The sequence below is a fragment of the Chiroxiphia lanceolata genome, chromosome 8 (assembly GCF_009829145.1).
Source record: "Chiroxiphia lanceolata isolate bChiLan1 chromosome 8, bChiLan1.pri, whole genome shotgun sequence".
NCBI classification, from domain to species: domain Eukaryota; kingdom Metazoa; phylum Chordata; class Aves; order Passeriformes; family Pipridae; genus Chiroxiphia; species Chiroxiphia lanceolata.
The window spans coordinates 394,602-416,789 of NC_045644.1; the positions used below are offsets into that span (position 1 = coordinate 394,602).

The window sequence follows — 22,188 nt, forward strand, 5'->3', positions numbered from 1 at the left end:
TGGACTCAGGGCTGTGTGTCAGAGACACCTTTTCTGCCCTGGCTCTTTTTACCCCCTGCTTTCCTGCACATGCCTGCACAGTGCCTCCTGTTTCCCCTTCCCATCTTTGATCCAGTGCAGCTGAACACATCAGGAGGAGGGAAAGGAAGGATGTACAGACAGGTAGAACCACAGAGACCTTTCCTGGTCTGATCCTTCCTGCTCTCACCAGCTGCTCTGAGTGACCTGTCCTGCTCCCACCAGGCTTCAGTGCCCAGGGTATGAGAAAACCCCACTGATAATCCATATGAGGGACTAACTACAGCACCCAGGGTCTCTGCCTCCCAGGACAGAGCCTGCCCAGTACAGATGATGTTGATGCTCTCCAACCTTACCCTCTTCTCCAGCTTTATTTCTCTTGCAGACTAAAACTGTTTTTGTCAGAGCTGGATGCCAAATACCACCTATAACTTCAGCTTACCTGACTTATGAATGCACATCAGTCCAAATGCAGTTTTCTTGATGCACTGGGAATCCACTGCTTAAGTGCTAATTGCTTCAATTCTGAAATCACTGCTAGAAAGGGTCTGAACATTTCATTTCCTCTCCCTTATCCCAAGGGGTTAGGTGGGCATTTTTTTGCTTTATTTTCTAGGATGGGAATTTCTGATCCTGATGCTGGCAGGGAAGGGTGGGTAAGTGTTTGGGAGGGATGGCAGCTCTGTGCTGTGACACCCTGGGCAATCAGTCAGGGCCCGTGTCACACCCCTCTGTGTCCAAACCCCAAGGATGCTGTGACCACAGGTGTCCCACCCCCTGTGCAGTGTTCAGTATACACATACACATTAGAGAGGAGAAGGTTAAAAGTCCTGCTGGGTTTGCTCTGCTCATGGAGATCAGAGGGTTTGAATGGCTTTTCAGGCAGCTCACTACCTCATTAAAACACTGACTGCATAGCCAGTGGGCTAATTAGTTGACTACCAATAAAAGCCAGGGATGTTTTAGGGGTGCTGTAAAAGGGTTAACAGCTTGTGTTCCTTCCAATCTTGATTTAGGTACACTAATTTCATGCTATAAATTCAGACTCAATCTCATGAGTGTGTGTCATACACTTGAGTTGTAATTGTTTGTATTCTTAACATACAAACACTTTCTGACCAATTTATCTATAGCACACTGTTACTCCTCAGCCCAAGGTGTCCTTGTGTCAGAGGTGACTCTTTGAAGCCCATGCCATCTGTACTCACTGGCCAGGCAAAAGAAGTGTTGCTGCCGTGTTTTGTCACAGCTGTAGGAGCTCAGGGACTGAAGTCAGTCTATTCCTGCAGCCAGACCCCACTGACAGGGGTTAAAGAAAAGTGAGGTGCTACTGGCTGACAGTTGTATGGACAGACGAGTGAGTTTAAATGATCAGATTAAAAAACCAGAGTTGAGATGGATTTCATCATAAGCTCGTGGGTTCTTCAGAAGATATGTGACAGCTTTTTGCTGGGTACCTGTTCTTTCACAGAAAAATGCCAGAGATGTCTACACTCTGCCAAAAGCTGAGTGGGCTCTTGGCTACAGAGGTGGGATTCAGCTGAGAGGCTGCAATTTCAAACCTTCTGGCCAACACAGGACATGTAATGTAATTCCCAGATGAAAAGATGCAGGAGTTATGCCCTTGACACTTGGCCCTTTTAAGAGAGGTCAGCTGCATGCAGAACAGAGGAAAAAAATAATTTCCCTTCTTTTGGGGAAGCTTTGCTAAGGTAGCATGCTCTTTATTGGACTTTGCTGTGAGTTTGCAGGGTGCCAGCTCAGGCACTCTCTTTTCTTTTGGGGTACATTCTACAGACCTGAAGTACCTTTATCACCATAACCCTGAACAAGGGCTTGGCTGTCTAAGCCATCTCTGTCCCAATGGTCCTGCTTCCTCTGGCTGCACTTTGTGCAGTCTGAAATGTTTTCCCAGCATCAAGGGAGCTGCTTGAGCATGGCTGATTTTGCCCTGGGAGAGGCAGCCCCTCGGTGTTTAACTGGGGCTCCTCCCAGACAAGGCAATGGGAGCTTGCACCCGAGTGGAAAGGTTGGCTTTTGTCTTTAGGGCAAAGCAGTGCTGAACTGTTGCTCCTTGCCCCAGGAAGGGAGTGAGCCAGCTAGCCAGCAAGTTCATTTTAGGAATTGTGGATACACAGTCTAATATATTCTGACAGGTCTGAGCAAAGAACGACATCAGTGCTCATTTGGTTTTGAACCTTATGATGAGGAACTTGTTCCCAGAGAAATAATGTTTCTCTGAATTCAGACAAATTTGGCCTTTCTTTTTTTTTAAAAAAAAAAAAAGGCAAAATTTAGATGGTAAATGGCTGGGAGAATCTAGAATATTTTCCTAAATTTCATATAATGTAAATATTAGGGAAAAAAAATGGGAACACAAATTTGAGGTTGTCACTTCTAGCAGTGACTTCTAAAAACCATGCTGTAAGGGATCAGCAGAGGGGACATGTCCCCTTGACCTGCATTAAACTTTGACTGCCTCAGGGTCTTTTGAGGAAGCTTGAAAGGCATCTTGAATCCAGAGAAATACTGTGGGGTTTCCTCCAGCTGAGGGGCACCACTGAGGGCAGAGGGACATGTCCCAAGCCCCTGGAGCCTGGCTCTGCAGGCAGTGGTGTGGGCAGAGCTGAGCTGGCAGGCAAGGCTGAGTCAGCACTTCCACCTCTTGTTATCCTTCGTGTCTGGGTTACTGAAGGTCCAGAAATTCAGAAGACATCTGTGAGCACTGAAATTCATAGGGCTGGGCAGGCTCAGCCAAACCCAGGCTTTGCTGCACGGGCTGTCTGGCTGCTACCTACAGGATGTTGGGAGAAAATTCCCATTTCTAGGGGACAGACATCCCTGTGGCTGTCTCTTGGTATTTTCAGGGTCGAGACCTCCACATCTCCTCACGTGGTGGAGGCACCATCTCTCAGATGACAGAGGCACAGGGTCAGAGCCTGTGCTTCTTACACAACAGGGCTCTGGTATTGCCCCAGGAGACTGGGTAAAGACCAGAAGATTGTAGTTTTAACTAATCATTTGTACAACAGTCAGACCTCATGAACTTTCCAAATGTCATCAAGCTCACTGCAAACTTTCACATTATGAAATACCTTAACCTTTATTGTAGAATTTCTAGGAGAATAGAAATATATAAAAAGTTAGTCTTCAGTGATTTTACATTGTGTTCTACCTAATGTTAATCAACATGTGATGCTTGACAAATAGGACTGTAAAAAGTGTGATGTGTTACGTAAAAGCACCAATTCTTTGCATGGCCCTTTGTTCATAGCCAAAAGAAACATTTACTTCTATTTTTCCCCTCCCCTTCTTTCTCTAAGGATCCATCTGCTTTGCCAACATGGCTATTGCTATGCTTGAACCAGCCTTACCCATCTGGATGATGGAGACCATGTGCTCAAAAAAATGGCAGCTTGGTAAAGTACAGTATACTATTTGCATCTCTCTATTTTGTCTGATGATTGTGTCAGTTCTGGTCCTGTTAATGATTATATGCTTCAGGGGGGGAATTTTTTTTTATGGTCTTTAAATTTTCACTGCTATACCTGCACAGTTACAAACATTGGTCTGTAAGAAAAATAGAAAGTTGTTGATAGACAGATTGATGTTGCTGCAACAGAGGCTCCAGTAAGAGGCAACACTACAGCTGAAGGGGGAATCCAGCTCTGTTGGGAACCCCAGCAGCACATCTGGCAGTGAGTGTTGGCAGGGCCAGCTGCAGGATGCCTGTTGAGCTGCAGAGCCAGTCTCTCAGGGCAAAACAATTTGTTTGGGTTTTTTTCCTAGAGGGAGTCCATCCTCAGTTCCCAGTGGGAATTGCCAGGGGCAGGCACAGAGATCTGCAGCAGCCACACTGCTTGGGGCAAAGCACATTTGTGCCAGTACACACACCTTCCAGGCTGCTCCTGCTGCCATGTGGAGGAACATTTTACTGAAAATGTGGCCACAAGGAGCACTTTCCCTTGAATTTGATAGGTTTAATGTCCTTCTAGTGGTTACTTTCCACAGAAAGCAGTGGGAGAACCCCAGCTTGGACCTCTTTATAACCTTTATAACACAGTCTCAGGAAACCAGTGCCCACAGGCAAACAGGGAACGTGCCCCATGTGTCAGGTTAGACTTGTGAGAAATAGAAACCCAATCGGGCAATTTCCAATCAGAATTTATTATATGATAAAAGCAAAATCAGCGCTGGGTGATCAGGGAAGGGGTTCAACAACTCCCAACGCCTGTCACACCCAAAGAAGACAGTTGTTCTACATTTATTTCCAGCTACTACATGAATATTCATTATACATAAGTATAAACATTACACATTGTTAGGTACATGAGTATAAACATTATTTCTTAACAAGAATGTTATCTATAAGCATAATATATTGTTAAATCAGACATTCAGCAGATGTTTGCTTGTTATCTATAAATTTTAAGAAAGGTGCTATTATCTAGCTAACTAAACAAAATTCTCTCACTATAAATCCTATACAAGGTAAAAGGGAGGTAACTTGTTTTACCTCTTTGTAGGGGCCCAATTAAGTTTTACAATTTGTTTTTCTTTTCTCTCTCCAGGTCATATTGACCTTACACTGTTTTCTCTTAATTAGCTCGAATCATTTTCTCAGTTTCTCACAGACTGGAGACTAAAGCTGGGGCAGTTACTCTCTCTTTGAGGTGAACAGGAAGGGAAAAAACCCACCAGAAAATAGACAAAATTCCAGTGAGAGTCAAACTGTGTGTGAGAGGTTGATGTGAATATTCTTAATTGGAGTATGCTCAATATCTATTTGATAAATGTAATGATGTCTTCTGTGCTGTGATGTTTCATGAGGGTATTTTTTAATATCAGTATATGGCTTTTGAAAGAAAAAGAAAAATCCTTCATTTAAATGATGTTCAGGCAGCATCTGACTGAGACCCCTACTCTGTGTCAGTGCAAGTGTCCCTGCACCATATAGAGACACAAACCTTGGCTCTAATTATTGCAATTCAGCCCTAGGGTGGCCACAGGTGCAGTTTTTAATGTGCTGCTGTACTGTCGAACATGGGAATGACTTCTGGCCTGTACTATAGCAAAGTGAATATGCAAACTTAGATACATTGAAACTCGCAAAGGAAAAATAAATGTTGCTTATCTACCTTCCTCACCAGAGTTTCATATTACTGGTGCAATAGAAATGAGATTTACAAATCTTCTCGTTGACCAGAGGTTCCTAGAAGGAAAATATCCATTTTAAATTAAGATTAACTTTACCCCTTAATGATACAAGTAATTGACTCCATTACACTTTGTCTGATTTCACAGCATCAATTAAAGTTTTTAAGCCTCTTAAATTATATCTTGAACTGCAGGGTTTTAAGCAAATGGTTATCTTATGCAATTGGAGATCCAGCTGTTTGAAGCACAATCTGAAGAAGGTATAAAGAACCTTGATTGGCCCAACTGATGTTACTGTGCATAAAGCTTATTTACAAATCACGGTTCTGCTTCAGTATCCACAGCTTGCACACCGACCTGCAACTCTTATTTAAGTTTGCCTTTGCAGTATTGCTTCTCTTTTACAGCTGTGCAGGTCTGCTCTGTGTGACAGTTTGGTACAACCAGACAGCTCCAAGCAGTAGCTGTGGTTACACAGGTGAAAATGAAACCTTTCCCCAGCACCACCACTGTAACCCACAAGGATTTTAATCACAGGATATTGCTGTGCTAAAAATTACCTCTTGATTTTTCTCTTATGACTATCAGAGAGATAGGAAGGAAGATGGATAGGCAGGAAATGAGAAAAATCCATGCTGCCTTGGTGAAAGATGGGGAGCATATACACTTGAAGGAAATGGTTTGATTGTGTCCTGCTATGTCACGGCTGCTTTCTAAATCTGAATTACCTGATTTAATGGGGACCAAATGAAAGACTTGTCACAGCATGCACCAATTTGTCAGAATTTCCTAGTTTTGTCAGGTTTTCCAGTTTGGTTTAAGATGCAAAGTTTAACAGGAACAAAACACTGTGTGTTATTTCTTCCTGGACACACGACCCATTCAGCACCACTGCACAAGGCTCTGGCATCAGGCACAGCCACCCTGGCCCTCTGCCTCTGTGGTATTTTCCCCAAGAATGCCTCCTCCTCCAGGGCAGCCCCTGCTCTCACCACACCTGCATCATCTCTGCTCTCGAGGCAGCAGTGGCACACCATGATCTCCACTGGCATTTCTTCCTTTGACATTTCCTCTCTGACTTATGTGTAGGGAGAGCAGGAATCCTGCAGCACAGACTGGAGCTGGCTTTTAAACCAGAGATGTTTCTGGTCACTGTGCAACCAAGCACTCCAGATATGGCTGCTGCTGTGAAAACCTCCAGGCTAGAAAAAATTGCTGGTCCCACCAGCCTGCTTTTCCAAGGGGGTGGGTGTGGGAGATGAGTCTGGGTACCCTCCCATCAGGGTCAGAAGGAATTTATTCAGGCACCCTCACTGCAAGTCATTACACATAATTTATTTTTTTTAAATTTAAACCAACAACCGATTCTTTAAAAAAATTAAAAATATGTTGGCTAAAAAGTTTCCAAACAAATATTTTAAGGTTTTTCACCCTTACATTTTTGATACGTGCTTGACTTCAGTCACTGGTCGACCAAGGACTGTATCATGGCCCCACAACCCTGCCTGCACCAGGAGGTCCCATGGCACTCAGAGGCCTGCAGGGTGACTGTCCCTGGCAGAGGCAGAGCAGCAGCAGTGCTGTCCCCTCCTGCCTGCAGGGTGACTGTCCCTGGCAGAGGCAGAGCAGCAGCAGTGCTGTCCCCTCCTGCCTGCAGGGTGACTGTCCCTGGCAGAGGCAGAGCAGCAGCAGTGCTGTCCCCTCCTGCAGGGCACTCCCCACCCCAGCCGTGCTGAGCACACCCTGCACACCCCTGTGGCTGCGGGCGAGCTGCTGTCCCTGACCCATCCCAAAGGTTATTGCAGTTCCACATAAACTTGCTCTTTGTTATTCTGTCCCCTCTCTCATAGCAGCTCTTGTAGCTGATGCTGAAAAACTCTTTTCAAAGGCATCACATCACCCCTGCATTTCACAGCTGATGTCCTTGGATTTCATGAGACAAACCGGATATTTGATTCTCTGGGCTGTGCACAAAGGCTCTGTTAGATGCACTCAGATCAAAATTACAGTGTCTGGGATTTATTAGTTTCTTCTAACACTTCACTAAAGTCCTTGCTGATAAAACCTCTCATTCATATTTTTCAGGTGTTGCTTTTCTCCCAGCTAGTGTCTCTTATCTCATTGGGACTAATCTTTTTGGGATACTCGCCCACAAAATTGGCAGGTATGCTTCATTTAAAATACTAATCATCTTCCAGTCTCCTCATGTACCATTTCCAGTGTTTCCCAGGGCAGTTTATTGATAGTGCAAATCATTAAACTTCATTCTATAGTAGCAAAATTGCTTCTTTGAACACATTGCTACTTTTGTTGTTTAAGCCAGCACTTCAGACATGACTTTGAGACATTCCAGATCAGCTCTAGGATCTCATTATTACCCATCTCTGAGTGATGTTTCTTCTTTGACAGGTGGCTTTGTGCTTTGCTGGGGATGCTAATCGTGGGAATAAGTATTTTATGTGTAAGTAGAAGATCATGTATCTTTCAAAGCATGTGGATGTTTGTGTGCTCATCTTCAAATGTGTGCTTTTCCTGTGAGATTTTGCTGAAGTTTCTGCTTTATGACATGGTATTATGCAATGTGTGCTTAATAGGTTCCAGATCAGATTTTTGAGTGCTTTCAAGTTTCAGTGCTTCAATTGTTTTAAGAAAATTGGCTTTGAAAGGAGGATGATTCTCTATTGAGCTGTCACTCAGTTTATTCTTGCTGATAATAGAAAGTGTGTCAGTGGTTTAATGGCACAGTTGTCTGAAATGACAGTTCAGAACAAGGATCAAACTCTAACATCTCTATAAACTGTGCCAGAACTACTTGGAGAATTTATCTTAGAAAAAGAAACTAACCTCATTAGCATGTGCAGAGTGACATAACTGACTGCCTGAAATTTCCTTTACAGGTACCATTTGCTAAAAACATTTATGGGCTCATAGCACCAACCTTTGGAGTTGGATTTGCCATTGGTAAGAAAATTTACAATTACTTCTTACAGTCTGTTGTTATGTAAAAATGATTTTATGTGAAGTTACAATTAGTTTTGTTGCCCCTCTGATGTGACAGTAGTGAAGTCTGAGTGTGACCCAAACTGGTAATCCCAAGAAGGATTAAAGGACAGTGCTTAAGGAGTTTGTACCAGGCTGCTTTAGACAAGCTGGATTGCTGAGTCTGTCCAGAATGGCTCCGTTGGCCTAAACAGATCTTTTGAACTGTCCAAGAATGTAAACATCTTTTTCAGAAATGAAGCCATGCACTGCCTCAAACCCACACTCTTCTTTGTTGTGGAAAAGAATTATACAGACATTTCACAGAAAAAAAAAGTCTTGAAATTTTCTACCTAAGATAGGAATTCCCAAGCCCATGAGCAGGTACTTCAGGTAATGTGTGTGAGCATGCAGGCAGGCTGGAGTGGGCACTGGGGCTTGGGTTTCAGCCCTTGGCTGGTCAGAAAATGTTTTAGGGCATCTTAACGCAGGAGGGATGTGCAGTTAGGAAAGAACTTCCAGGCACAACCACAGATCCCCACTGTCTGAGCACTTCTGTCAGCTGCCTGTGCTGCTTCTTACAAGCAGTGAAGGTGAGGCTCAAAAGATATGATAAAAACACTATAAATAATTTTGACTGACTGAAGGCTGATGCAATCTTTTAGGCCTAGATTAAGTGTAAGTTCATACCAAATAGATTTCCCCTAAATAAAAGCTACTTGGCTGGTAATGTGGGATGGGAGCCTTTGCACAGACAGTCGCTGGGAAGTGCTGGATGTGCTCCAAGCTCACATGTCTCTTGTCCTCTGGCAAGTGTCACATGTATGTGTGTGTACATGTCCATACATGACCTCAGACACAGCAAAGACCATAAAAAACAAAGCTAATACAGACTGTTCCTACACAAATCTTTTGCCTAGTTCGGAACACGCACCCTTTTAGCTGCTTTTGCATCCCTTCTTAGCACGTGGTTCGCCAAGACATTAAAAGGAGAAAAAAATAAAGGCAGTGTTTTCCTGAAAGGTGTGTTCCTCCCTCCCCCCAGGAATGGTGGACTCCTCCATGATGCCCATCATGGGCTACCTCGTGGACCTGCGCCACGTGTCCGTCTATGGCAGCGTCTACGCCATCGCCGACGTCGCCTTCTGCATGGGCTTTGCCATAGGTGAGTGTCCTTCTGCATGGGCTTTGCCATAGGTGAGTGTCCTTCTGCATGGGCTTTGCCATAGGTGAGTGTCCTTCTGCATGGGCTTTGCCATAGGTGAGTGTCCTTCTGCATGGGCTTTACCATAGGTGAGTGTCCTTCTGCATGGGCTTTGCCATAGGTGAGTGAGTGTCCTTCTGCATGGGCTTTGCCATGGGTGAGTGTCCTTCTGCATGGGCTTTGCCATAGGTGAGTGAGTGTCCTTCTGCATGGGCTTTGCCATAGGTGAGTGAGTGTCCTTCTGCATGGGCTTTGCCATGGGTGAGTGTCCTTCTGCATGGGCTTTGCCATAGGTGAGTGCCCTTCCCCTGCATGGGCTTTGCCATAGGTGAGTGCCCTTCTGCTGCCTGGAGAGCACAGCCAGAAACAGGGGATTTGCTGCAATGCCAGCTGTGAATCCCAGGGGCATTTGCAGGTTTTATGAGCACAGGTTCTTATTTCCTGGAAGAAATAAAGCAGAGGGAATTGTGTTTGGCATCTGCTCCCCTCCTCTGCCACGGTGTTGTGCTCACTTCATCAGCTGTGAGAGGCTGGAAGCTGTCAGGCCCTGAACACAGACAGGATATTCCCAGGAAAGAGTCCTTGAACATTTAAAACTACCACCACAGCTGTGCTCTCAGTGCTCTGTGAGAGGGATAACTCCCCACTGACCCCCTGCCTCCTTGAGTGCATGATTCAGATGCCCTCAGGAACATCTCTAATTTCTTCAGTGAGTGTGGAGTATGGAGCCAGGAAAGTCTTATAAGTACAAACATGTCCTTACATTCCCCAAATCAATTTGTAAAGCAAGAGTTTTGAATATAAAATTACTGCTGTTTAAGTGGCTGCTGCAAATTTTGTGCCTGAGCCATGTCCAGAAAAGGGTTTTTATCTATACAAGGTCCCTCTGCTGGTGGTGCCATTGCAAAGGCCATTGGATTCCCATGGCTCATGACAATTATAGGGATTGTGGATATCCTCTTCGCTCCCCTGTGCTTTTTCCTTCGAAGTCCACCTGCCAAAGAGGAGAAAATGGTAAGCACAACTTGGCTTCTTTCTTTTGTTTTGGTTTTTTTTCCCATGAAACAAATGATAATTTATTTCTGCATCTTTGCCTCTTAGTTCCTCAAAATAGGACCAGCACAGTGTATTTCACCCTCAAGCATCATCTTTGGAATGAACTCCCCTTTCTTTTTATGTCCGTGATGTATGAAGACAAACTCATTATTTGTTAGGGGTTACAAAGGCACACATTTGATTATCAACAGACAGGGTCCAGCAGACATTCCTCTGCAGCAGCATATGCTCTGGGGGAGTCAGCATAAAATGCATTTTTGTTTTCCTCGAAGAGCCAGAACTGTATTGACCAATTGACCAAATTATTCCCCATGCCTCAACCTATTTTTTTCCCATGGTCCTCTACAGGATAGTTTGCATCATATTTTTTCCTCCTTCTTCCTCCAAACTGTTCACCTGCCATTGATGACTTCTCTTACTCAACCTGTACCACAGGTCTTCTCTTTTTTTTTTAAGTATAAAGTTGCCAATGCCTTAATTTTTTAAGGCAGGCAGTGCTCCCCAGCCACTGTATGATGTGCAAGCAGAGTGATTCTTGGCCAAACCAACATCTTGCCCAGCCCTGCAGTGGGTCTTTAGGGATGAGCCTCAGATCAGGTGAATGTGCTGTGATGCATCCCTAAAATTAGGGGCTGAGAGGACTAAGTCAAAAATGACACTGTGACTAACAGCCTTTAGCAGACTTTCTGAACAGGGCTGACTTGGGTCCAAAATGTAGTTGTTAATTGTTTATTCAGGTGAAAAGAAAGTGTAATTTTGCATGGTCATGGTTTTATTAAGCAGTGCCACATCTCTGCAGGGTAAGGACAGCATCTGCTAGATATGCTGCTCACACTTTGATATGGCAGGAGCACAGAAGGTGGAAAATTGAATCTCGCTGAAATAGTGGCACAAGTGAGGCCAGAGACCTTCTGTTTCACAAATATTTGGACTGCAGAATCCTAGAGATTCCAGTTAATCCCTTGTCATGACCTTTGCCGGCTGAGCAGGCTGAGTTTGTTTGGGTTTTTTTACATTGACTGAGGCTGAGGAACAGAAAGAAAACACCACCAAAAAGCTGCTGCTCTTTGCTGGCTCTACGAAGTTTACCCTGGTCCCTGCCAAGAGCTGCACTTGTAACGTGGCAGCCCCTGAAGGGACAGGATCTGTCCCCATGGCTCCAAACCCTTCCAGGGTCTGCCACCTCCAAGCTACCTGTCAGTGCCCAGTTCCTCCTGCTCCCGGGGTGGCCGATGGCAGTGACCTGATGTGCCATTTCTATCCCGTTTGAAGAGAGTCAAAAGGAGGGTCTCAGCACTGTGCTCTTTGCATCATTAATTAAAACCCAAACTTAATCACGTTCAGCACGAATACGCTACACAGCTGCTCCAAAAGTCATAGGAAAATTCATCCCAAAGAATGTAATATTGTAATTGGCCCCTCACCATGACAACCACTTTTAGCTTGCCACGGGTGACAAGGCAAAATATTTGGTCACGGAGTTCTGGAGTTTCTCCACAGAAAGGGGGGTCGGGGACAAAAGCAGTGCAGGTGATTTGGCTTGGGGCAGTTGGGCTCCCCTTGACCTCCTGCCCTGCTTTTAATGGAGATTAAACACGGGGCAAATGACTATAACTGGAGAGCAGGCAGATGTATTTCAGGAACACATGGGCTGGAATACTGGTTAGAAATTTGCTGGGGATGTCTTTAGGGTCAAGATCCCGCCTCCCACAGACCTATGGACTTGATTTACTCCAACTGGAATTTGGGTCCTGCTTCCAGGGAGAAGAGGTGAATCCCCGGATGGTGCAGCACGAGGGCTGGGTGCTGGATCAGCCCCAGGCTCGGCTGGATGCCAAGCAGAAATGCTAATGCTCACCCTCTGGTTTCTTTCAGGCAATACTGATGGATCACAACTGTCCTGTGAAAACAAAAATGTACACCCAGAACAACATCCAGTCCTACCCCATAGGTGAAGAAGAAGAATATGAGAGCGATGAATAACAGAAAAGCCATATAACATATTCTGGTGTACAAAATGCTGTGGTTCATGTGAAACATTTCATCCAGAAATAGGTTTTAGTCGTACTGTACATTTACTAGTGAAATGGTCAAACAAACCAAAGGTATATTATTCACTGCCCGTGGTTATCAAGCAGACTGCTAACCGCCTTACAAGGGGGGAAAAGCTTTTATAGAGGATTTGTATAGTGTTAATCTTTGTGTATTTCATTTTATTGAATATTACACTATATTTTTTATTAAATGTGTAGTATAAATCTGTATAACGTGAATTTTAACTATTTGGTTTTTAAAGTTAACTCGTTGACAGTATTTCATATTTTATTTGAAGTCATATGTTACTGTCAAGAGCCTTCTTTCTAATCTGATTGGAAACCTAAAAAAAGGCAAAGCTGAGGGAAAACCTATTCAATTTGAATCCTTTAAAGTGGTACCCTGTAAGTACGTTGAGAGGAGCTGAAGGCTGAATTCAGCGTGGACAGCACTGTCGCTTTTTTCATCAGCTTCAGGTTGTAATAATATACATATAAAAATAAATAAAAGGCTCCATTTCCTTGCCAACTTAAATAAGGAGCTCTCTCTGAACCACTCATGAAATGTTGGGAAAACCAGGATGTTAAACAGAGGAGTGTATTACTATTGGTAGTATTTAATGAAGTTTTAATCAACCAGTTTTGCAATAAGAAGCCCCCCCCCACACACTCCAGGTAACCAAGTAGGTATGAGTAGGCACTGTTCCTTTCCCTTAGAGGGAGCGAGAACAGCACGAGGATCCCTTTTTATATTTCTATCTTTTGACTCTTTTAATGTATCTCGACTTTATTTTAGTTGCATCTTAAGTGACTTGTTAAGGAAAGCTGCAGTATTGCAGTATTTTGTCTTAGCAGGTACTGACAGTGAGCTGCTAACTTAAGCAGTTCAAACAAACTACTCTTTTACATGCATTTGCATACACTGCCAGAAATTCAATATATATATTTATTTTTTTAAAGTGAGTTAAATTATCATCTTTGCTAAAAAAAAAAAATAAATGGAAGAAATAACCAGTTTGTTGCCAATCTAAATCTCAACATCTGGGGACACAGTCCAATACAGGTAAAGTATTAGACAGTCCCTATCTGCACTTAGAAAAAACACTTGGGAAAAAAGCATTTTAAAACAATCCCCATGTCCTTCTCATCTGTGGTGTATCATTTCACTTGTAAAATTAAAATCTTGATGTGCCTTCTTTCATGTAATTGCAGATGTTTTATGTACTACAGCATAGATACTATGTTTACATATAGTTTTGTAAAGCGTATATACTATGGTCAGAAAATATGAGAAATATAGTGGATCAAACTTCAAGTATTGCTCTGTCAATAATTACACATTGAGAACACATTAAAATAAAGTTATCTGACAGAAGTTCATGACCTATTGTAATAAAGTGGAAAAAAATTAAAAAAGAAAGAATCCCCCTCATAATTTGCCTTATGCATTGTGTTTTACCAAGGGGGGAAAGCCAACAAGTATTTCAGGTGGTGCGAAAAAACTCCTCAGAGCTGTTCAGTTGTAACTCAGGACAAGTATTTTCATTCCAGGCTATAAACATGTGAAACTCGTTTAAGTGACTGTGATACTTCCAAAATCAGTCTGTCATGTGCCTACTGGTGTGAGATTTAACTGTCTGGAAATAGGTAAGGCCCAGATGTGCAGTACCAGGAGACACAGCTGGGAGTTCCTGTGATAGGAGTGAAGTCGAAGAAAGCTCCCAAGGGGCTGAACTGGTGTGAGAGGCCAAGCACGGCCTGGGCCTGATTTCAAAAAATCCACTTCCAGAGTTTCTGTAGTGGTGCATTTGCAGCTGCATTCTTTTGGACATATGTAACAGAGGGAAATCCTTCCTTCCAAGCTGAGGTGTTTGCAGACAGACATCAGTGCAGCACAAACCAAGACCTGTCATATCCTGAGTCACGGAGTAAGTAACAACTGTGCAGGTCGATGACTATTTACGTTGGGCTCAGATGTTACTTTGCCCCAAGAGAAGTCATTTTACTTAACTCCACTGAACTCTTTTGGTCAACACCCAAGTGTTAATCCAATTAAATTTGAAACAACACACCAAGGTTAGAATTCTAAATTATTACAGGACGTGTTTTTTTTTTTTTTTGCCAGCTGATTAATCAATGTATTGCTTAAATTCACAAGTATGAAAGCAATTCAAACATAGAAACTCACGTATATTTTTAAAAAGCACATAATGGCTGACTTTATTGCTTTGTTTTGTGTTTTTGAGCACATCAAAATGAAGGAGGAGTTGGCATTAATCTGCAGCACGACTCTGAGAAGAGCAAAGGCTGGATTGACTGCTCCCATTCCCCCCCTGCAGATGGAGCCAGGTTTCTGCTGGGCCCTGGGGAGCAGCCCCTCACCCTGATCTGCTGAGCAGACCCCAGGGTTCAGTGTGACTCCCTCTGCTCTTGCTCCTGCAGGAGTCAGAGGAAGACAGAATTCAGAGCCACACAGACACCCGTGTTCACACGCTCCATGGCCCTTTTCCCCACACCCAGATATTTAGCAGTTGTTTTGGATTTTTGGAGTAATAAGTAACCAAACACTTTTTGCTGACAGCCAGGAAGAAATTTTACTTGCTGAAAATATCCAAAAATTTCCATTCTGTCCGGGAAAAATTTGGCTTCTTTCCTGTTTTGCATGTTTTGATCTGTGTCAATTCACCTGTGATAGTCACTTAGTTCATTCTCTCTCATGACTTATTCCTCCTCTGTATTTGTAAACTTCCACAAATGCTTTATTTCAAATTTGAGAGGAAAAAAACCCCAGCATACAGGTAGGGAATTACAAGGAAAAGCTGATAGATAAAGATGAGCTAGGAAGAAGTAAGGATTTGTTTAGCATCCATTAGCATTTTCTGAAGGACAGAGCTAGTCAGAGGAAACAATTTTCTCCCCTGATGTAACTCTGGTGGCAGTCACTATCAGCACTACTGCCTTAAATTCTTATTTGTGCAGTGCTCAGAGGTCTTAAAAAAACCCACAAATGTCCTTAGCATTCCATAAGATTCTCTAGCTACACAAAGAATCAACTGAAATCACCATTTTGAAAGCAATCTGCCTACTATTAAGCTGTGTAGAATAAAAATAAATGTATATGCAAATAGAGAAAATGCATAAAAGCCTAATTAATCGAGCAGTTTGAGGTTAATGCAAAAAGCGGTTTTCTCCCAAAGATCTTTCCTTCAAGTGGTAGCTTTAAATGACAAACTACTGCAATAGAAATCTTTAAAAAATACTGACACGATGCAAAGAAGTTGATAATTTAGCAAAACTATTTTATTAAAGCTTATTCTCATGATAAAATAATAGCCAACAAAATCATATTAGGCAGGTTTTCTGCAAATGTGTGTAGCTGCCACCCATTCAGATGTCATTAAGTCAAGATATTCTTGTTTTCTGTGGTATTCTTTATTTTCAGCTATTTACAGTCAAGCATAAAGCAAAGATTACATCAGGAATGTAGAATTACAATTTCCCCCTCGAGATTCACTGTTTATTGTAATTAATGCCAGACAGAAATTTATGTTTTCCTTCTTACCACTAAAATACAACTATTTTGCCCTTTTCCCACTCGGTATATTTAAAAATATTGCACTACGTTTAATTTTCCTCTTACAATCATCATCATCAGCAACACTTTAGGAAAACTATATCCAGCTTTTTTTACCCACTGTGTTACAAGAGTCAATTTAAAACCATGAATGTTTTGTTGAAATCAGTATTTGCATTGTTTTCACAGCTCCTTCATGTGCACCAGGGTTTAAATGAAGCACTTGGATATATTTGAAAACCTCTATAGTAGTCCATAAGAGCAAACACTGCTGGGGATTGAGTGCAGATCACCACCAATGGTAAGCCACCGAGAAATGGAGTGGGGAACTCTTAATACGCATCTCAAGCGAGTACAGGTTAAATAACTTCGAATCAGTAAGGAACGCTGATTTTGTGCGATTATTTGCTGAAGCTTAATTTCAGAGTGTGTCACATGCCTACTGTAGCATGGATAGTGTTTTCCATACATCAACTAAGTATCAACTGCCCAGAACTCACAAAAAAGTGCAAGTAGTTGCATGAATGGAGTAACCATTTTTTTTTTAGAAGCACAGGTATGCTGTTCCATGGTGAAAACCACTGCTTCTTAATTTTGCCCATCACAGAATAAACTGAGAAGCAAATCCAAAGGAGAGGTACATTACAGATGACCTCAAAAATCAAAGGAGTTAATTACCATCTTAAACTCCACTCCCACAAAGGCTTTTTTTTCTACTACCAGCGATACCAGTGATAATGATACGAGTACCTAACACAGTACCTAAAATAAAGATGATATTTTGTACAAAACTTCTACACACAGAAGATGAAACAAAGACACGTTTACAGGAAATAAATAAGAACAATGGCCTTAGCCAGGATATGCTAAGATCCACAGTTTACACATAGCACAAGACCAGACAGTTCTTTTCCAAAGCAGCTGCTGAACTTCTGCCTCATCTCTACTGGACTCACATACTGACTCAAATCAAACGTTATATACACTATAGGACATTTTGCTGACAAAGGTGATCCTTGTCCTCAGACTGTATCTTTTGTCTGAGAAGCTGAATGCAACTTACCACTATATGACTACTCAAAAGTGTTTAGAGAACATGTTGAGCTATTATTTTGTACCTTAAGCTTTCCAAAATGATAGTCTGCAGCAAAATATTCCTTATTTTTCTATTACTTAAACCATCCTTACATGGTTTTTTACAGAATGCAATGAAACCTCCAACTCTTATGAAGACCACCTTTCCTTTATCAGGTTATCAGATCATACAACAACACTTAAACATATGTTTTTTTTCTGGAAGGCAATCAGCCTCTTATCTCAAAAATATTCCCAATTATTACGAGATACCAGCACGTACTTTGATATCTAATATTATTCAATCAGGATACAATAGCCCAAGGTTCTAAGGAGGATTTTTTTTTTAGCATAGCATTACTATATTTCATGTTAATCACAAACTATGAAAAGTTTTTGTATTTAACCAAAAGATGGGAAACAGAAGATATGCAATGATAACTTCAGTATTAGTAACAAGGTGAAAACTGAAGACCTTTTGTTTGCTTTCACGATATGTTTGGCAAAAAATACACAACTACGGAGAAGACATACAATAAAACTGTGATCAACACTTAAAGCCTGGCCCCTCAGTGACTTCTGGGTCAGTCATCAGCTTAGGCATGCAACAAGCTTATAATGCTTTCATCGTTCAATGGAAACTAAACATTTTGAAAATCCTGCCAGTTTCCCATTGAAAATAACAGCTAAAAAAACAAAAATAAGGGGAGGGGAAGTGGGGGCAAGTAATACATTAAGGAAATCACACACACTGATGTGAAATGGTAGGGTCATGTAATTAGAAAAAAATAAAAATAAGTTATTAAAAATAAATTTCCAATATAAACCCCAAGATGTAGTTCTAACCAGCCAGTTTAACAAAATGATGGTGCCGTAGCCGGAGAAGAACCATTATTAGCAATTAACTGTGGAGAAGCAGGACACATACATTACACCAGTGTTTTAATTTAATTTGTGTGTGTTTGGAGTTAAGTGCAAAGCATTCTTTCAGTCCATTCCTTCAAAGACTAAATCTGTAAATATCAGTCTACTGATTGAGGTGGGTCAACCGGTTCTTCCGATATGATGGTCAGTGTTGGAGCCTCCGTCAGACTGACATCTTCGCCATCCATCTCCTCTGCTACACCGCACTCCTCAGAATCCTTAGTCCCCCTCTTGGCCTGCCGCTCTGACAGCATGTTCTCCAGGGACTCGATGTCCTCGATGCCTGCCCTGTAGTGGATCATCAGCAGCGTCAGGGCCTGCAGTCTCTCCCCCGACTTGGCCAGCGCAGCAGCAATCAAGGCTTTTTTCCTCGTGTCGCTCGTCTCTTTTTCTTCTTTAACGAGCGAGTTGTTATTTTCCAGCTCCTGGTCTATCTCATTCTGCAGCTTATCCAACATAAACTCCAATTTCTGGAAGCGCTCCTCTGTGGGCAAACTCCTGTAGAGGTCGCGGCCGATCTCCTTGACGGCGATGAAGACGCTGTCGTCCAGCCCGCCCTCCTTGCGCACCAGCTTGATCCCGGTGCCCGCCGCGCGCTTCGAGGGGCTGCTGGGCCCGCTCAGCTCGGTGTCGCTGCTCTCGTTGTCAGAGGTGTTGGGGGTGTGCTTTGGCGAGGGCTCAGCCACCTCTGCTCCCTGCTCGGCCAGGCGGGCCTTGGGGACCTGCCGCAGGTTTAGCAGGCGGGTGCTCGTGTTGATGATATGCCTGGTCAGACCCGTGGTTCTGTTCACAGCCTTGGGCTCCGAATCTACGCGAGAGGACGTGGCTGGGGGAGCCTCCTGCCCTTCTGCTCTCCCACCTCCCACAGTTCGATCGGGCCGCTTCTCAGCTCCGGCACAAAAGGGCATCTCAGTCAAACATTTTTCTTGACATTTTTTATGGCAAACGTAAGCACAGAGCATGCACTGTGAAGCTGCTTTAGTCCATACTTTCTTTTTGCAGTAATCACACCAGGTTGGATTCTGAAACTGAGTATCTTGAAAGTTATGCTTGTGCTCCGTAAGAACCTGTCCCAAGAAAGGATCCTCTTTCTGAAGTGCACGAGCTTCTTCTTCGAAGTGACAATCCCTCTCTTTCTCCAGAACAACGCTTGAATCATCTACTTCACCTTCTTTTAAGTATTTGAATTGCAAAGTTATATCACCATAGCAAAATTTTTCATTGAAACCCTTATGGGTTGTCAAATTCCGCAGTGCTGTTCTACTGACTGCTGCTTTCGGGGTAGGAGCAGCCAGTTTAAATGTCCTAACAAATTCCATTGAGGATGTAGCTATACAATCTAAAGCAATTTCTTCAAGTTTTATGCTTGCATACCCTAAGCAGATAAAACCACCTGCTTTGAAAGGGTCTCTGCACCACAGTGCAACATTAAGGTACTTATGGTATCCTTCTACTTCAAACAGACAGGAGGATGTTCTCGTCCTCGGCCATCGGCCTTGCCGGGTTTTGTAAGGAATTTCTGGTGATTCCCACGGTCGGTGATCATCACTATCTTTGCTACTACGTGCAGTTTCTGAAAGTCCATCTTTTAATGGATCTTGCTTTGGTGCTGTTACTACTTTTGATACTGCTGGGTCTTCTAGCTGATCACTATTTTTAATTACCTTCTCTGTAGACTTTTCTCCATTATTTGTAGGCGGAGGTGGCCTCTCTGGTTTATCAGAACATACACCTGCAGTTTCTAACACATTTTGGCTTTCGCTGGGAGAAAAACTAGGCCTACTTTGTGGCCTAGGTGGCACAGGAGGCTTAGTGCTGGACCCTTGTGACTGTTTCCCCGACTGCTGTGACGCCTCTGAACTCTCGCTGCCTCTGGGTGCTGCCACTCTGGCCGTGTCTTTTTGCTGCGGTTTCGACGTTGTTTGGTGACTTCCCAAGTGCAGTTTCCGATTCAGGATCGGGGAAATAGTTCCCAGAGGTTTAGCAGCCAGTATTACCACTGAGCGTTTGGGGCTCGGATTTGTTGGCGGATCTTCTTTTTGGTCAGGTGGTTCACAAGCCAAGTCCTCAAACTCGGAATCAAAATCTCTGCTATCCACATCAGTTGCTACACTAGCCTGGTCATCTTCTGGCGGTGCCAAGAACGCAGTGTCTTCCAAATGTCCAAATCCATCCTGCAGTGCTGGACCGTGCTGATTATACCCAACAGGCCTTTCATAAAAGACTAAAACTCTGTCCCCAGCCTGTCTAATGAGCTTTAACACTTGGACAGTTGATGTGATTTTAACACCTATTAAAAAAAAGACAAAAATTGTTAAATTTTAATTATGGTAACAATCTAGATGACCAAAAATAGTCAACAAACATTGTTGCTCACTAACAAAGAAAATCAGTTATGACAGAGCTTAACTGAAACTTAACAGATGGATTCTTTCATTTTATTCATATAACTATATCACTTCAGGAGCTAGAAAAGACAATAACAAATGCCCAGTTCGTTGTTTCCTAATAATACTGTAATCTTGTGGAGTACTGTTGATTTGATATGCTAACATTTTTAACCTTGATTGTCTTACTGTAAGTCTGGACTTTTCAGCAGCAGACATTTAACAAAGGACTCAAAAAAGACGGGTATCTTTAAACACAGTTGTAATTAAAACAAAGCAGGCTAACAAAGAAAATAGTTCCAATAAGCTGGTAAATTATAGGCATGATGCTACATTCTCAGTGGGGCTGAAGAGCCAACTGAACCATCTTCCTCATCAGAACTTCCAATCATTTGATGTATCTCCAGCCTACGGTAAGATTCAAAAATTACATGCAAGCTAAAAATCTCTTGATGAGCACACAGCCCAAATAAGTAGAAATTACTTTTCCTTTGTTGTAAATCAGTCACCAATTGCCTGTTCAAAGCAACTGAAGACCCTCTTAAATCACTGGAGTACTGCAATGGGGATTTAGGCAGTATCTAATCACAAGAACTCATCGTAGTTGTTAAGTTCTGGTCTGTAAAACCTCTCAGGTGAAAATGTTAAACTCCCTGCTAGCACAGTTACACGAATGTTTTGGCTGTTCTGGAGGGTTCTATTTCTTTGTTTGGGGTTTGGTTCTTGTCAAATGTGCATTCAAGTTTATTTTGGATTTACCTAGCAAGGAGTAAATAAATATGCAAGAAAAGTGACCACAAATACATAAATGTTAGCTTTTCTTACGATTGCCAGGCATAACTGTAATTGTTGAGAAAGGCACTCTAGTTGAACAGCAGACACGTCCTCCCAGTTTGCAAGACATTATAAAAGCTGTCCCGTTACTCACTGCCAATGGCCAGCAGCCTGTCTCCTCTCTGCAGGTCAGCAGCTGCAGCAGGGGAGTTTGGAGTCACAGTTTCGATGACAACGTGTCCTGCATCCTCCTCCTTGGACTGCACCAGCCGGAGCGTGAGCCCCACACTCTGCAGATTCCCTTTCACCAGTTCTGCCTAGAGACAAAGAAGTCAAAAGTATCTCAGCTAAGCTGTCTGCAAGCTTTGTTTTTACTATTATTATCATCATGGCTATTAATGATAATTTAAATAAAATTATACTATTTAAATAAAATTAAAATAAAATTATATAATTGCTGTTATTAAAAGCAAATCATTATTAAAAATAAAATACATGAGGACACGCATTGACTTCATTGAGCAGATTAAATAGATTAACTGTCTGCCCATTAAGTTTGCACCTTTGGAGATCTTCACAAAAAGCCCCAGTCTAAAAAAGCTACAACTAAACACAGCTACATTGTACATTTCATTGGGAAGAAGTTTTATTAAAAGGAGCACTGTACCATCAATCTAGGTATCATTCTGAATACCACATTTGTGTGAGCAGCTCTTCAGTAGTCTACATGAAGGTGTTTGGAGTGAGAAAACTATTATGTACTTACACATTGCTAAAGCATATTTAAAACAAATCTCAATTAGCAATAGCCTAAGAAACTTGTTCGAAGTCTCAAACCCTCTCCTGCAAACCCCTTCCTCATACTTATATTGCAAGATAAACACAATTTCAACTCCATAATCTCAAATACCTTATTGTTAAAGAAAGAGCAGACTGAGGTGCAATCTCTGCAGTAATTTCATATCACACTCCTGCACAGATCTTGGTCTTGGTCAATTGTTTACAGAC

The 22,188-nt window shown here is 42.5% G+C and overlaps 2 protein-coding genes across 2 annotated transcripts in view; one reads left to right on the top strand and one right to left on the bottom strand.

Moving 5' to 3' along the window:
• SLC18A2 (solute carrier family 18 member A2) overlaps positions 1–13,442 on the top strand; it is a 29,673-nt gene extending 16,231 nt beyond the window's left edge. Inside the window, exons 9-15 of the mRNA XM_032695520.1 lie at positions 3,342–3,437; positions 7,261–7,339; positions 7,585–7,636; positions 8,073–8,136; positions 9,200–9,319; positions 10,239–10,372; positions 12,290–13,442. Of these exons, the coding sequence (XP_032551411.1) occupies positions 3,342–3,437; positions 7,261–7,339; positions 7,585–7,636; positions 8,073–8,136; positions 9,200–9,319; positions 10,239–10,372; positions 12,290–12,397 (653 nt within the window). The 3' untranslated portion in view covers positions 12,398–13,442. The remainder of the gene's footprint in view (positions 1–3,341; positions 3,438–7,260; positions 7,340–7,584; positions 7,637–8,072; positions 8,137–9,199; positions 9,320–10,238; positions 10,373–12,289) is intronic.
• Positions 13,443–15,725: 2,283 nt separating this feature from the next.
• The window catches only part of PDZD8 (PDZ domain containing 8), a 59,165-nt gene continuing 52,702 nt past the window's right edge, over positions 15,726–22,188 (bottom strand). Inside the window, exons 4-5 of the mRNA XM_032695041.1 lie at positions 21,335–21,497; positions 15,726–20,309 (exon numbers count right to left, since the gene is read on the bottom strand). Of these exons, the coding sequence (XP_032550932.1) occupies positions 18,118–20,309; positions 21,335–21,497 (2,355 nt within the window). The 3' untranslated portion in view covers positions 15,726–18,117. The remainder of the gene's footprint in view (positions 20,310–21,334; positions 21,498–22,188) is intronic.